Below are 16,198 nucleotides of genomic sequence, written 5' to 3' on the forward strand. Positions count from 1 at the left end.
AAACCTCGAGTACACAATATTATCTGACGTTTTGTGTGTTTTTCAGGAGGGAATTTCTGAACGAGAATGAGGAGGCAGCAGTCATACAACCCGACCCCGATGCTGGCAAGCGGAGGTAATGAGCCACAGATCATCGTCGAGGAGAGTACGCTGGGGGAAGAAGAAGAGGAGGAACGTAGAAACGAATCGCCTCCGCGATGCCTGGATCCAGATTCGCCATCCTTGAATCCTTATCTACTGTCGCCGTGGAGGGAAACCAGGAAACACTCCTTGCCAACTCCGCAATGCACGTCCGGGATAACCGCATCTCAGGTACCCTCTGATCATTGCGTCAGGAAGAACCCATATGTAAACCAAAACCACATCCCGGAGTACGATAGTATATCGTTATTACATTTCACTTATACCTTAGAGATTATTATTTCGAATCGTAGACATGGAAGAGAACAGAAAGATCCTGAGCAATACTTGGACGTACTGATGCATATGGAGTAACTGCCTTGATTACTTTTCGAGCAATACATATGCATAGTGCATCGATTCCAATCCTTTCGGTTTGGATAACTTAGCTGAAAGAAGTGCGCAAAGTGATAGATTGTGGTAGATTTTTGTTACATATCGTCCCGTTTTCCTAACTGTCCGTGTCATCTTTAATTTTGTAAAGCCAACCTCATAATTGTGTCGTTTATCTTTTAGTAAGTAGAGAAACCAGTACAACAATTTCAGCTGTTTTACAGTTCGTGCTTTTGTTATACATATATTGAACAAAAAAGATTGCCATGAGAATAGAAACTTGACCACACTTGAAACTTTCCTTCTTATCATACTGATCCACCGTTATTCGAAATTTGTCTCGGCTGTTCCTCCCTTCTCGGTGTCTGGGCGCTTCCTCGCGATTTGTATTTGAATCGTGCGTTTAAACTTCCCCGGAGAAAAACGTTTGAATCAGAAACGATGGCGACGGGATTTCCAAGGCACATTGTTGCCTGCTCCTCAGGATGAAACGCGTAGCTGTCCATCGTTAACGGCACTTATCGTCCCATTACATCCACGTTCCAATGTTACGAAGTTAACTGCTGGTACAACTGCTCTCATTCAAAACGGGTTCTATCAACAGGTGAGGCGACTCAGCGAGCGCGGCGGCGAAGGATCAGGACCGTCGTCAAGGGAAGCTGCTTTCCTGGCGACTCTGTATCAAGCGCCGGCCCCCCAGCCTGGTGGCCGAAGGCACTCCGTTGTAACGATTTCCAAAGTGCCGCCGACGCTGTTTGACCGTAATCGTCGTGAATCCATCGCCGCTTTTCCCCTAGGGGGAGCGACCAGAATATTAGCCGGCCGACGGGACTCGAAATCTAGAATATCGGGCCCGCCAAGCAATAGTGGGAGCACGCATAATCTTCAGTTAGATATCATGGACGACATTACAAAAATAAAAGCGAAACAGGTAAAAGCTCTATTACATTAACTATATTTGTCTGGTTACCGAAGACAGGGCCGAATTAAGATCTTTGGGGACCGCAGCTATCGAAGCTTCGAGGGCCCCCATTGAATGAAAATCGGGGGGGGGGGGGTGTACACAAATTTTGTAATTAAACATACAATATAATAAGTAAATCTCCAAAAAATGAAATTTATTCGAAATAAAATTGAATTACATTTGAAACCATAACGAAAAATAATGGGTTACAAATAAGTAATATTAAAAGATAAGCATCGAGAAGATATTTTAAAATAAACTTTTAGTGCGATTGCTAATTATTTGAAAAGGGAAACAGTAAACAAAATTTCATTAAATTATTTTTTTACGTGAAACCTCCTTAACTGCAACTCCCCCCCCAATCGTCCGTTGATTCGCCCTTGACTGAGGATACTTACAATCAGCGTTGCCGAGAGAAATTTCCTCTGAGCGAAGTACTATGACGTCACATTAGCCCCAGTACCACTCTACACCTATCACCTATCTCGCTGGCATCACGTGACTTGAATTACGTCCCTCCACTACCATACGCTTTTCCCCTTTTTCCCTCGAACCTGGTAACGCTACTTACAAGATGGGTACACAGGGATGTCAGGCAATCCGGTACGCGTACTGGCATATATGACGTCACTTGGCTTGAATTGACTTGGCGTTGGCATGACGTGACGGCGTCACCAACGCAAATATACCGTTATTGCTGTAGGTGTTCCCTTTCATCTACACCGTACAACGTCATATGAGCCTGTACGTCGCCATTTATCCAGTACGTATGGCAACCCTGCGGGTACGCACCACACGGTACATCGCGCAGTAGTGAGGGCTCCAGTTGCGTATACCTGAACAAAAGATGGCGCCACTGCGCGAGTTCTGTGGGTATAGTAGTGATTAGAGTCTAGGTTTGGCAGGTTGATTAGTGGCAGGTTGAATACCTATTACTTTTGGATGGCTGGCAACTAAATACATTTCATGGATTCTTTTATTTTTAAACTCTCTCCTTGTCTCCCAAGTCCTAACAAACCTCACTATTGCTTGGTACACCTATATCTGAGTATTCATAAAGAGAACAAATATTCGGATATGTTGTACTCAAGTACCTATATACTAGAGGTGTGCGGGTATTTCAGGCTCGAGTCGGGTGGGAATCACGAAAGTTTGTCAACACATATGTTAGTATATTCGGATACCAGTTATTTCGGGACCCGATTTTTGATTCGGGATCCGACGCTCGATCCAGAATACAATTTTTCCGTCTGGTCTTGTATTTAAACTTCTAAGTTGTGATTTTGCAGTGTGATCGGATGTAAGAATTTGTAAGCAAGGAAAATATTACACGATGTAACATGTGAAAGAAAAGTAATTGTTCCAATCGGATCCCGAATTATATATTTAATATGTAGGTATTTATGTGTTGACAAACTTTAGGAAACCCGGCCCAACCCGACCCGAGGCTCGGGTACACGCACAGTGGGCATACATACATATGCGTACATACAGGGTGTTCGGCTACACGTGGGAGTAAAATTAAGGGGTGATTCTAGACATCACACTAAGGCGAAAATCAAGAATAACGATATTGCGGTTGAGGCTTCGTTTGTTAGTTATAAGTGTTTAAAAATATGCCTAAAAGCAGGCAATCCGCGTGCACCGCTGCACGCGGGGCAAATCAGGCGAGGAGTCGAGCAGTGGTTGTCAAAGCCACTGTCGCACGGGGTCACTCACCTCGGAAAAGTTACGACGTCCGACAATTGGCATGGCCACACGATTAATCCAAAATTAAAGAGTACTTGCCAGGAACAACTAAATATAAATAATGGAAATAGTCGCGAGAGATGAGATTTTTGGAAATATATCATGAAACTTGTCTCGTGAGAGTCTACTTACTTATTTAGTTTCATGAAACTAATGAAGAATTAATTAGAAAATAATAAAATAATGAAATAAAAGGTAATTGATTACACATTACTTTCTGCAATCGATAATTTAGATAGTTGACACAATTACGGTCGTTAACTTCGATAGATGGCTACAATTTTGTCAACTACCTAAATTAACGATTGCAGAAAATAATATGTAATCAATTACACAATTACATTTTAATCGTAATTTGTAATTTGTAATTAGATTACAAATTGTTCAGATTATTTTGCTCAACTCTGCCACCAATACCTTACGATTTTTCCTTGATTTACATAATCATATACACACGTACATAGCATAATTTTATACTAATCAGAGATCCCTTATTACATTTTATGCTCGTCTAAATCTCGCCGCAGTTTAAACACTCAGCGCAGCGCAAGAGTGAAACATACTGTAAAAGACGAATGATTCGATTTCGAAAGAGAACCTAAATAGTAGAGGGTAATTTCTTTCAGGTGCGACTGAAGATGTATAATACATCGACGGAACAAGTGTGCGAGATTCAACCTTTAGAAGGTAATAGCTCTGCTCAACGGTACACCCAGCATCCGAAACGGCGATTCTCTGAACTGCCTACCCCCTCGGTGTCACCGACTTCTTCCCTAAGGAGACGGGCGTCGGATTTACCAAGAGCAGTGAGCGTTTCTGGGGCAGCAGGCATCGTCTGCTCCAACACAGATCTGATATCAATCCTGAACTCTTTGACATCCTCCGCGACAGAGATCAACCTCTGTGGCGACGAAGCATCGAGCTCGCGAGAGGAGAGCAAATCCAGTTGGTCCGGCAAAACGGCCGAACAGAAACGAAACCGCCTGAAGAGCTTCCGGTCGAACAGCTTCGACGTGTCGATCCTTCACGGGGCTAAGGGCAAGTTAGCCGGATCCTCGAAGGCGACCACCTCTACCATTATGGCCCCATCAAATTGGTTCAGGAAGAGACATCTGCCGATGTCGAAGAAGCAAAAGCCCGAGGATCTGATCACGGCCAGCCTGAACTTAAAGAAGTTCAATAAATCGAAGGTCGTGAAGGTGGTGAAAGACACGCTTGGTAAAACGTCCCCTAACACTGACGTCAGGCAAAAGGTCATCTGGGACGACACGAGTGGGACTAAAGTGGATGCTCAGGTTTGTGGCCGGCTGCAAAGTTTACTACCCTTCTTTTTCTAAATAAACTGGTCTCACTAGCATTGGATTCAGAATCAATGTATTAACGTATAAATGTATTTAACTAACAATGGGTTGAAGAAGCTTTTCCTTAGCTGTACTTCATTCTTCTTATTCAATTATCACTTTGTAATATTGCTTTAATAATGCGTGCTGATTTTACGGCAATGCTTTTCACGACATTCTTATCTATTTATCATCTATCTATTCATCGCATTAGTCAATCTGGGAATTTCTTATCCCCCTTAATTTACACCTACTAGCTTTTTAATAATTCAATCTTCTTTCTGCCCTTCTCCAAATCACCTTATCTATCTGTTTATTTTATTCCCTTATTTAGCTCGAGTAATAATAATAATAACGACAAGCTTGAAGTATATAATAGTAATAATTACATACCACTGGCACGCAATAATAATAAAGCTGTGGCAACAAAAAGCTATAGGCGCATTTTACTTAGAACATTAAAAGTTTCGTAGGTACTATATTCGAGTACAAGTTATGGTAGCAACCCTAACTCTTATCGACGTTGATATGCATTCTCAAAAGTAATTCTAATTTTATAAAAGTATTCAGTCGCGTAAATGTTAAACAGTTCTGTTCAGGCTCGAATTCCACTTGCAGGTGTTGGGTAGTGCGATCGAGAAAATTTTGACAGCGCAAAGAGGGGGCGACACGACACCGTCGAGCTCAACTGGTAAAACTTCAATGTCACCGAACAAATCGAGATCCAGCAAAGTGCCAAGTTGGTTCTCGGGCAACAACCAGGACCAAGAACAAACCGAATCTTGCGAACCATCGATCTGTTCTTCCTTGAAAGACCTGTTTGTAAAGTAGTATGCGAACACGAGCGTGGCCTCGTTCCATTCATTAACGTTTCTTCGTTTAAGGATTTATTCAGAGCTGAACACGACCTAATAGTTGATCTGCCGATAACTGATGATCCTAGTAGCAGTTCTGGTTGGCCCACGGTACACCCAAGTTGGGAATTAGTTGGCCATCAAAATGCCAACAATAAATGCTACTAGGGAATCCCCTTTTATTTACGTGCTAACTGAATGGCAGACTGTAACTTGTAGTCTGCGACACTTTCTTCATTTAAACATCCTATCGTTTTTCTCTTTAACGCAAATTCTTTATTACTTTCAGGGAAACCTGCGTGTATGAAGATATTACACCATTACGTTAGTAATTATTTCAAGATAAACGTTATATCGTTAGGGCTATGTGTATAGGGTATCTCTGAATAACGGTCGCCAGATGTACTTGATAAATGATAGTAGACACAAAGAAACGTAACAAGCCTTTCCCTCATCACTTTTCACATAGACTGTAATTCTTGACTTTCAGAGTCATCCAGAAGTTACTTCGTGTCTTTTTAAGGGGGTAGTTTACCCTCAACAGCCCAAAATCAGGCCCTTCTTCAAAATTAATCCGCCCAGTTGGAAAAATGCAGTTTCGAGATAATCCCGTTTACAGTTTTGACAGAAGTTATTTTCTGCAACTCAAAGATCACAGTCGTGGCCAGTGACTCTCTACCTCCTTAGTTCTAAACGATATATAAGCTCGTAATCCCTCCTGTTACATACATTTCGATTCTTGGACATACATTTCTGTGCGATTGACACCAATTTACTTATGCGCGTACTGTAAATCTCGGAAATTTTCGAGATCCACTTTAAAACTGTGCAGGTATATTTTTGAGACTGCAAACATTATGAAAATGGACAAAAAAAAGTCGGAAAAAATTTCACAGTGACTTTCCCCCTAAAAGAATGTATTTTTTCTTACAGTATCACGATGGTGCAAAAAGAAACAGAATCTGTGTAAAGAATGTTGAAAGAAAATCTTCTTACCTATCCCCGTGCTTTCTACCATGTACCAAGTACCTATATCGTGCAGTATTTATTTAAAAATACTAGGGATTTTGATGAAATAGAAATAGGATATGGCCCATGTGAAATTAGGGAGGGAGGGGGGGGGGGGGTTATGTCATCATTTTTCTGGTCTCGAATTTGTTTAAGAAATACAGTCCGTTAAAATTTGCACATTTTGCCTATTTTCGCGAGGACAGGCTTTATAAATGAGTTTTTCATCGCTGAAACTATCACTCGCACAAAGTTTATTCTTCTTTTATTTTAATCCAGAAAGAAGGGTCTATCTGGACAAATTTGATTTTAAACCGCAAAAGCGTTGTTCCAACAAGAGACTAACATATATTTCTTATTTATTATACATGTTCTTGAAGAAGTCCTTATGAGGATCCTTTCTGACGTAACAGAAACTTTGTTGAGGATAATTTTTTAAAACAGTGCTAATAACTATTGCTTACAAGCTTCAAATTTCATTTTTAATTTTGCTATTTTTTTTTTGGCTATTGACATTTTTAACGTCTATCATCGTTTCATGGTCAAAGTATGAATGGGAAACAAATATGACAAATCAAACTGGATTTTGGTAAATAAAATGTGGAACTTGACTAACATCAAAATTAGATAGAACTTTGCGCGATTCTTGACGCAGAATTAGATATCAACTAGCCCATTAACGAATCCCTTTCTAGACCTGAACGGTTCAATGGATGTAGCTTTCAATACCTAAATGTGGAGAGTCGTCTCTTTGATCTCTACGTATGCTTAGCGCAAAGTGTCTAATTCCAATGGTGTAACCGAGCAACACTTCGAAACTGAAATCCTGACGTCGAAATATAACTAAACAATATTGTACAATAAATGTTATGTGGTGTTCTGTAAACGAGAAACGCTTTTTTTTTATGAGAAAAGGTTAAATCCAAATGGAAATATTATCGAGCGATCTGAATGTCTTGAAATCAAACCGTTTCAACCCCATGCGTAGCGTGTTGTGTCCCGCACAAAAAATAAAATTACAAAAAAAAAGAGAAAGACCGTAATGCGAAAATCATTAACCAGAATCTCTAATCGCGATCGTAATTGCTTCTGCCTAATTGCTTCTGTTTTTATTTCGCGTGGAGACTACGTGTAGAAGTGAGAAGAATGAAATATGCGCATTAATGCTTTATTCACCCCCAAATGAATTTCTGGAAAATCTTTCAAAATGGAAATGCTGCACAATGGAGGTCCAGTTTCAGCTTTATTTTAAACCCATTGAAAAAAGAAACAGAAAATGTTAAAATTCTTTTCTGGTGGAATATTATAATTTTGTATATTATTTTATCATTTTCAGCACTAGTTAATTTTCAATTTTTACATTTACACGCTGCATATTTCTTTCTTTTTCATTTACGTATGAACCTATGACGTTTTTGTTTATTTGTCTGTCTTATTTGTTTGTACCCTTCGGAAATTCATTGCATATTTTCGACTATGAGCATTCGAAAGAAAAATCCATTTCAGAGTCAAAATGAACCTTAAGTGGACATACCTCTATTTTACTTTGAACATAATGAACAAAGGTATATTTTCATCAAAAAGAAGCGGACCTCTCTGACTACACAAATATTGGCTAAATGTGTGATATAAACTTACAGTAGTGGACAAAAAAGCTACTACTTTTTTGAACCACCCTACTTCCATTGCTTTTAAAAAAAAAAACTGCAGTATATGCCTAATATACATATTCTGAAAGAGAATTAAAAGCTGTATAAAACCCAGTTACAGTTGAATTTATTTAAATAATTAACAAAAACTCTTGTTTGTCAGTTAAATAAATTCAACTTTACAACAATTGTCTATTTGTATCCAGCCATTTGCATTTCCAGTTTTTGTTTAAATGGTGATCGAACTGAATTATTATAAACTAAATACTATCATTTACATTAGACATTTCTTATATAACTTTTTAGGGAATTATTTATAGATTTATTTTTTATTTTTATTAATTATTATATAGCATTTTCGGTTTGTTTTTAGTTGTAGAACATGCTGACTAAGATTGTACGAAAACGTGTCAGACATACTAAGTGTATACATTAAGTTTCACGTAGAATTACCATAAATTAGCTAACTTAACTAGATTCTCGCGATTAGAGGGTGACAATCCGTCATAATTGAATCCGTCAATCTAATGGGCTTTCTCGTATTTTCATACGCGTGCAAATTAAACATTCCGGGTATCAATATTGTTGCAGTTTTCGTGAAAAAAACACTTAGGGGACATCACTCAAAAGAGAAAAAAAAAAGAAAATATAATGCGTGTATTTATTTGTCTTTGCTGGTCAAAGGCTCGTCAAAATAATTGTAATATATTATATGAATATTTATATATACTTGTGTGCATAAGAATCGACGTGTACTTTTAATAACAAAGCGGTGACTTCATTTGTATAGTAAAATATAGGAAAACATTGTGTAGATTATTTAAACATAAATAATGTCTGTGTTGCGTCGATCGGTCATTGTTCGAAATACCCTTAGCATATTCAATGATATGGATAAATGAAAATAATTATGGCGATATCATCGATATACGTATGTTGAAAAGCAAAATGGATTTACTAAATATACATGTTTCATTAAATATATGACTGTTACGTAAAGGTGTTGTTACTTGTAGGAAACAATATTCAAATGATCCTCGTATCGCATAATACTTATGCTTGGATAAAAATGAAGGGATCGCAGAGGCTTGGATAGAAATGAAGGGGACGCACAGGCTTGGAGCTTAAGTAATTAATGCTTAGTAAATTAATAGTTTTTAAGCCTTTAGTCTGCTGAGAATATAGAAAGAGAAATTAGTGAATAATTAAAAAAAAAAAAGTAATATCCGCACCGGGATTTGAAGTCTTGATTTTTCGCTTGCGCGCCAAGCGCTTCGATGTCGGGAAAACGAATTCTCGCCGGAGAGCGGTGGCCAGGCAGCGCGTACGGCACACGGATGGAGGGACGGGTATGCTTGTGTGGTGCGGTACGGACGCTAGGAGGGGGTACGCTTGGTCGTGGAGCGGTGGTAGCGGCCGTGGGACAAAACCCACCGTTCTGGCATCACTGCTTGGAGGTTGCCCGGTGAAGGTTATTAGGTAGATTAGATAGACAGAGAAGCATCTTCTTTCGCAGAAGCACAGACGAGGTATAGAATAGACCTATCAAGCAATGTATTTTTGTGTCGCCGGTTTGGGGGGGCCTAGGACCCCCTTACCATTTTAGTGTCGCATGCAACGTTACCGGTGAAGTCTCGAAACAGATTGTAACGCTACGCGTGGTAGGAACTAGAATTAAGCACGAGTAAAACTAGGTTATGTTTTGAGAGTCAAAGCCCGCGATTTACAAATGTTTCTGTTAGAGTAACAATTTAAAAACCGTCTTATGAACATATTCCGTTCAACGGAAGAGAACGGAGGAAGAAAATAAAACGATATCACATTCGTCTTTTAACCTTGCTGTCCTATTCCGGTTTATTGAACGCAAAACAAATTTCATTCGCTTGCAATAACGTAATTTGTAAAAAGAGGACTTTAATGTTTTTTAAGAGCACTTGTTGCTGAACCCCACCCATGTATCATGTGTTTCCGCATACATTAATGATGGTCTATACGATATAATACATACATATAATAATAAAAATAATAATAATATCCTTCTACTGTACTATATTATTTAAAAGGAACATATCGAACCCGTACACACCGATTTTGCTGCAATTTTGCAAGTCTGTAGAGTAGCCAAAAATATTAGATACATATTTTTTTAAAAAGGAATTCATTCTCCTCCATACCTATTAGAACAATTTTATTAATATATGTAATATTGATGAGATCTCTTAAACACAACATAATAATGGAAATATTATTTATTTACGCATTTATTTTGCTCAAAAAATTCAAGTAATGTATCCTTTTATAATATACTATATGATAGCCAGATCTGGGCAGTAAAATCTGACATCAGAACCATAGTCGTCCGTGTTCGCAGATGGCTGCGTTCTGAGGTGCAGAGCCTGATGTCAGACTCTGCGCTCTCATGCCAGAGCCAGACCCTGCTACCAATCTGATGTCTTACTGGAGACAGGTGGTTATCAGGGATGTATACGTGTAAACTGTAAGGCAATAAAACGTATTTCTCTATTGAGTATTTACAAATGTACATAAATATATACATCAAATATAAAACTTACAGTACAAAACTTAATATTACGGTTTAAGTATAACATAATATACATATAAACAGGAACATATATATATATATATAACATTTTCTAATTGTCGCTAGTCTCGTTGTCACTTTCATCTGTATCATCCGGCAATAAAATCCCAGCAAGTTCTTCCGGTATACATTCTTTTCTATACATGTTGTTATTAAATAACTTTAGCATGTTATCCGTAATTTTGTAATCTAAGCTGTTTGCATTTTTATTGTCTAAATCTAATTTAATTCTAGTTAGCGCAGCTATCGTTTGTGGCTTCAATCTGTTTCTCTCTTTTGTTTTTATTTCGGTTACAGTGGAAAAAAGTCGTTTAACATCAGCGTTCGAATGGGGCAACGACAAGCACAACTGTGCTAGTTTTGATATGTTCTTAAATATATATTTCCCGGAAATATCTTTAGTGTTGCTAATTTGGTGCCAGAACTTAGGTATACTCAGTAGTTGCAAGTTTTCTTTTTCCTCGCGTGAAAAATAAAATGGTAATAAACGCCACTCATTTAATACATTGTTACAATTAAATTTTGACTTAAATTTGCTTAAAATGCAATTTAATTGGTCATTCTGATGTTTAGTAATATCTAAAGCTATGTGCGGGCTCAAAAATACTAGCGAATTTAAGAATGGCTCATTAAATGGCAATCTTTTGGCAATATTTTCGAAGGCAGATTGATAAAATTTCTTTACATTTGTATAAAATTCTATATGTTGATCACCATCTAAAGTACTATTTATAATTTCATTAATTGTTGTCATAGCTTCGGCTCCAATAAAAATCGTTCGCGTTGGCACTAAATTGGCTTCATTATACACATCTATTTCGTGTATATTGGGTGCCGCAATATATTCAGACTTTATGAAATTGCCTCCCAACGATCGTAACAATCTCAAGCATTCAGGGAGCAGGCAATGAAGGAGAACTTTCGAGCTCAGAAACAGTGCATTGATCCCAATAAATATGTTCAATACGTAATTTAAAAATTGCACATATGCTTTAGTATAAAGGCAATTAAAATTCCGAAATATTTTGCTTGCGACTTTGGACTTTCCTTCTGTTACTGCCTCTGCAAAGACAGTATATAAATCTGGCCACTGATTTAAAACTCTTTTCACACATTCAGATAATTCTAGCCATCTAGTTCTTGATGGCTGTAGAAGTTTTTGGTTTGCAACGCTTATAAAATCTTGCATACCTTCCAAAGGGCTCTGTTGTTTAGGATTTCGTGAGAAGTATGTATAAATCGAGTGCAAAAATTCCTCTACGTGGGGTGGCAAGTATTTGCACGCATGGGATGTAACCAAATTCATTGAATGGCATATGCACGGGAAGACAGAAATTTCTTCATTGTCTGCTAATAAACGAGAAATCAATGAATTTTGTCTTCCCAGCATTACATTTGAATTGTCGACGCACACACCAACGATATTGCGTACAGGTAAATTATACTTGTTTAAAGAATGAAGAAAACACTTATGTAAGTTTTCTGCTGTGCATTCCTTAATTCTAATTGAATCTAGTAAATATGTGTGTATCTGTCCTTCCTGGACATATCGAATTAAAAACCATAAAAGTTTTGTATCTGATATGTCTGTGGTCTCGTCGATTAAAATAGAAAAGAATTTGCCATGCAATATGTCTGTAGTTTCTAAAATAACGGATTTGTCTAGAACGTTCTGAATGATTGCTGAAATTTTACTTCTTTTAAGAGACATGCGTCTAACTATATTTGGGTCCGCCGGTGCTACTTGCGGCATTTGAATAAGCTGTTTGAATGAGTTAAAGGATCTATTGTGTTCTATTATGTTAATGCAGAACCTTATTTCTGACACCTTTACGCTGTCTGTAAAATTTCTTATTGGCTCAAGTGGTATTCCTTCTTTTCTGTATTGCATGTTTATGCTATGCTTTTTACGTTGCTGATGTTTTTGCAACTCGCTTTTGCCTCCAACAAAAGTCTTGCAGCAAACTATGCATTCTGCTTTGTACGGATCCTCGCATTGTCGAAGCCAAGGTTTAAAATCTGGGTCCTCCAGCCAAGCTTGGCGAAATGCTTGCCTCCTTGATTTCCTTGATTTCTTCGCCAGGGGGAAGACGTTATCACTGCCTATTCATAAAATACTAATTTTTATTCACACAATATTAAAAAACAATTTCAAGAAAATAATCATTAGACAAAGAAACTATGTCCAGTTTATAAATCTATAATTCCAGAAACTCTTAAATTAAAGATATATCCTACTTGATTCATTCTCTATATCTGAGGTTTTAATAGCTATACAGCTAGGTCCAGCGACGCTGGTATCAATGCCTGTATAAAATATCCATTATTAGCACGTTTCTAATATCATAACAGTACATACTAACGAACTTCAAAAGAATAAATATTAAAAAATTAAATTAATGAGCATAATGTTTAGCATATCCTTGTTAAAAAAAGTTACTTTAATATTTCAGAAAAATTTCTTAAAAGATCATTTAATGATCATTTTTAAAATTATACTAATATAAAAGTATTAAATATTTGTCTTACCTGATTCCTTACTCATGCTGGAACTTTAATAAATCACTGAGAATCTCTACAAAAAGGGCACAATTCGAAACCGTGGCGTCACCTTGCTTTGCTTCGCTTTGGCGTTACTTGACCTGGCTTCAGGGTTGCCAGCAGGCAGCCGATGCCAGGAATTTCCCTGTCACCCGGGGACACACGCGTTGTGGAGGGGGAAGCAACCTTGGCGTCGATTGGTTTGGAGCCAGCACCCATCTTGACGTCAATTGGTTTGACGTCACGGGGTCATCACGCGCATGCGTGGGGTCTTCCCCCTCCACTACGGTTAGGATCTTCCTGGCAAACCTGCTTTATTGGCGTTGGCGTCGGTTGGTATGACGTTACGGCGTCATCGCACACACATATACCGCACTGCTGCAGGTGTTCCTCCTCACTACGCGTAGGGAAAAGCCTGGCAACCCTATCCACAGCTGTTTTTAATACCAGCTGTGCTGAACATAAATCTGCAACAGAGCGAGATTTCGGTCTCGGTAGAAACATAACCCAACCGATGTGGCTATCCGCGGGGTTAATAAATTTTTATTTATGCAATTAATGAAAATAAAACGTGGTATAGTGGAATAAATATAGTGTGCAATGTAGCGTAAATTTGTTACTTATTATATTATTAATTATGTTGAATTTTCTAGTATTCTACTTTGAGTAGCATAGTCGCTTAGTAGAGGCTACGTTTCGTCTTTTTCATTTTAGTTTCTTACAGTAAGATTTTCTAAATTAACAATACTACGACGTTGCTGTGTTCCCGGTTGTAAGGGAAATTATAACAGCATACATCCGATTTTTTATTTCCAAAGAATGAAGAATTACAGAAAAAATGGGTAGCTGCAATTCCGCGAAAACATTGCACACCTACAAAGTACTTTGCTGTTTGTAGCCTTTATTTTGCTGATAATGATATTCATAGATATGAAAAAGTTGCATCTTATAATGGAATACTTGAGAATGTTTTACTGAGGTGTCCAAAGCTTGTACAGAATGCAGTACTTTCTGTTTTTCCCAATTTGCCAACTTATCTTTCAAAGCCACAAGAAAAACACCTGAACAACATAGAAAAGAAGTCATTCAAAATCCTGAACATGTATTAGTTAAAAAATTTGAAAACTTAAATGTAATTTCAAATTTTTGTAGATTTCATAAGTATAAAGAGAAACTTGAAATTTCAGAATGTTGGGATATTAAATTAACGAATTCTTGAATTTATTTTTATAAACTTGATTATGACAATGATCTTTTAGTACTTAATATTCAAATTGTAATGAATGACCAAATGATATTAAAGATTTTTCATAAAGCTAATCAAATTTCATTTAATGATTTGAAATGGGTATTGCCTGTTAACATGAAATTGTCTAGGTGGTCTCAACGACTATGTAAAAATATAAACAATAATTAGTTAGATATTAAAAAAAATGTTGCTTCTAGTAAATACGCAAATTAAGGACTTTTAGTTAGATTGGTAGTAACAAGTATAACTTATCAAATGTGTATTTTCCAAAATGTGACTTATTTTTTAATATGTACGTAGTTCGTTTATTTTATTTGATTAGTACCCTATTTGAAGATTTAATATTCTATTTTCTGGTTCATTGCACAGTTTATTTCTGCTTTCTTTCATTCAGATCATATTATTGTTACTTTTTGTTTTCATTTTTGATTACATCGTTGTTAATTTTTTTACGTTTTTATTTTATTTTATATAATGGGGTAATAGGGCTATTGACCACTCATATTATGATTCAAACGTAACGCGCCACGGTATACCTCTCAGGTGGTGGGGATATTTACCGTATTTTATAAATATTATGGAATTTTCTACTATTAACTCACAAAAAATTAGTAGTATTTATATATTACTTCGAATGTATTATACAATTTTGTATATTTGTATCAATTTCTATAAAAAAAAAACGTTAATCCACGTCCATCAACAAAGTCCACAGCAAGACCACGCAAGACTTGCCAGACTCCCAAGATTCCAGAAAATTCCAGACAGTTCGAGAGTCGGACTCCCGATGCTTGCGGAAGCGGTGTTGACACGTTGTTCAGCAGGGCTACTATTCTGGCATCACTGCTTTGTGGTTATGTCAGGCGGTGTGACGATATATCACACCATCAGGCGTCCAATCAGATCACTAGTTTCTTATCAATTTTGCTGGAATTTTTAGTTTGATAATTATTTATAAGAGCGTCATCCTCACCGATTTCGCTGACCTTGAAATGCGTTGTCGGGGGCATGTTTCTGAACAACTATATATGTTGTTACCGTCACTCGGCTTTAGCTTCCGAGATATTCGCAAAAAACTGTGATCGGTAGTTGGTTCTGGTTACATGGTTTAACGCCCCCCATGGGGGGGGGGAGCAACTTTTGGGAGATTTGAGAAAAGAAATATCGCGGGGAGGCCACTAAACTAAATCTCGAAAACTAGAGCCGAGCAACGATAATATGTAGTATACGAAAAAGTTGTTCAGATTGTTAACCTTGACAACATATTTGAAGATCATCAAAATCGGTGAGGATAAACAGAAATAGTAAATTTAGATATTTGCTATAATTATTATAGACGATAATTGCTGTAATTATTTCACTTGACATGACTTATTTCAAACTCGTTTTAACATAAAACTTGGAAAATATTTTTATAGTTTCTGTTAGACAATAAAAATATATAAATATTTATACCAAAGTATCTTTCAGTATCACGTAGTAAGATATTAATAAGTAAATAAAACCTTTAGCTTCAAAATTTTAGTCACCATCCAGAAATACTGAAGAAGGAATGTCGATATTACTAAAGGCTGATTCAGACATGTCGAGTAATTTAGTCGAGTAGCGAGCAATTTAATTTTTCGTGTGTGAACACTAAAATTTAGTCAAGTAGTTTAGTAAAACAATGGTAAATTACTCGCTACTCGACTAAATTACTCGACGTATCTGTTCCAGCCTTTAAACATAG

General features: G+C 37.2%; 2 protein-coding genes, 1 long non-coding RNA gene and 1 pseudogene across 5 annotated transcripts in view; 2 read left to right on the top strand and 2 right to left on the bottom strand.

Moving 5' to 3' along the window:
- The window catches only part of LOC143366279 (uncharacterized), a 77,310-nt gene extending 68,234 nt beyond the window's left edge, over positions 1–9,076 (top strand). Inside the window, exons 2-5 of one of the 2 annotated variants that reach the window (XM_076807210.1) lie at positions 47–312; positions 1,118–1,444; positions 3,853–4,521; positions 5,185–9,076. In XM_076807210.1, the coding sequence (XP_076663325.1) occupies positions 67–312; positions 1,118–1,444; positions 3,853–4,521; positions 5,185–5,397 (1,455 nt within the window). In that variant the 5' untranslated portion in view covers positions 47–66 and the 3' untranslated portion in view covers positions 5,398–9,076. The remainder of the gene's footprint in view (positions 1–46; positions 313–1,117; positions 1,445–3,852; positions 4,522–5,184) is intronic. The other variant, XM_076807211.1, reaches the window with a different exon arrangement.
- Positions 1–10,381, bottom strand: part of LOC143366295 (uncharacterized) — a 128,289-nt gene extending 117,908 nt beyond the window's left edge. The window contains exon 1 of the long non-coding RNA XR_013084713.1: positions 9,668–10,381. This is a non-coding gene — a long non-coding RNA (uncharacterized LOC143366295). The remainder of the gene's footprint in view (positions 1–9,667) is intronic.
- Positions 10,382–10,606: 225 nt separating this feature from the next.
- LOC143366493 (protein FAM200A-like) lies at positions 10,607–14,019 on the bottom strand. The gene is made up of 3 exons (XM_076807608.1): positions 13,209–14,019; positions 12,918–12,986; positions 10,607–12,782 (listed from the first exon to the last, which is right to left on the bottom strand). The coding sequence occupies exons 1-3, from the start codon at positions 13,222–13,224 to the stop codon at positions 10,732–10,734; spliced, it is 2,136 nt and encodes a 711-aa protein (XP_076663723.1). The 5' UTR covers positions 13,225–14,019; the 3' UTR covers positions 10,607–10,731.
- LOC143366520 (uncharacterized) lies at positions 13,858–16,032 on the top strand (annotated as a pseudogene). Its single transcript, XR_013084750.1, has 3 exons — positions 13,858–13,872; positions 13,935–14,768; positions 14,806–16,032. The product of XR_013084750.1 is annotated as an uncharacterized LOC143366520 (transcript).
- The last annotated feature ends 166 nt before the right edge of the window (positions 16,033–16,198 follow it).

This window comes from Andrena cerasifolii, chromosome 2, assembly GCF_050908995.1.
Source record: "Andrena cerasifolii isolate SP2316 chromosome 2, iyAndCera1_principal, whole genome shotgun sequence".
In the NCBI taxonomy this organism is placed as follows: domain Eukaryota; kingdom Metazoa; phylum Arthropoda; class Insecta; order Hymenoptera; family Andrenidae; genus Andrena; species Andrena cerasifolii.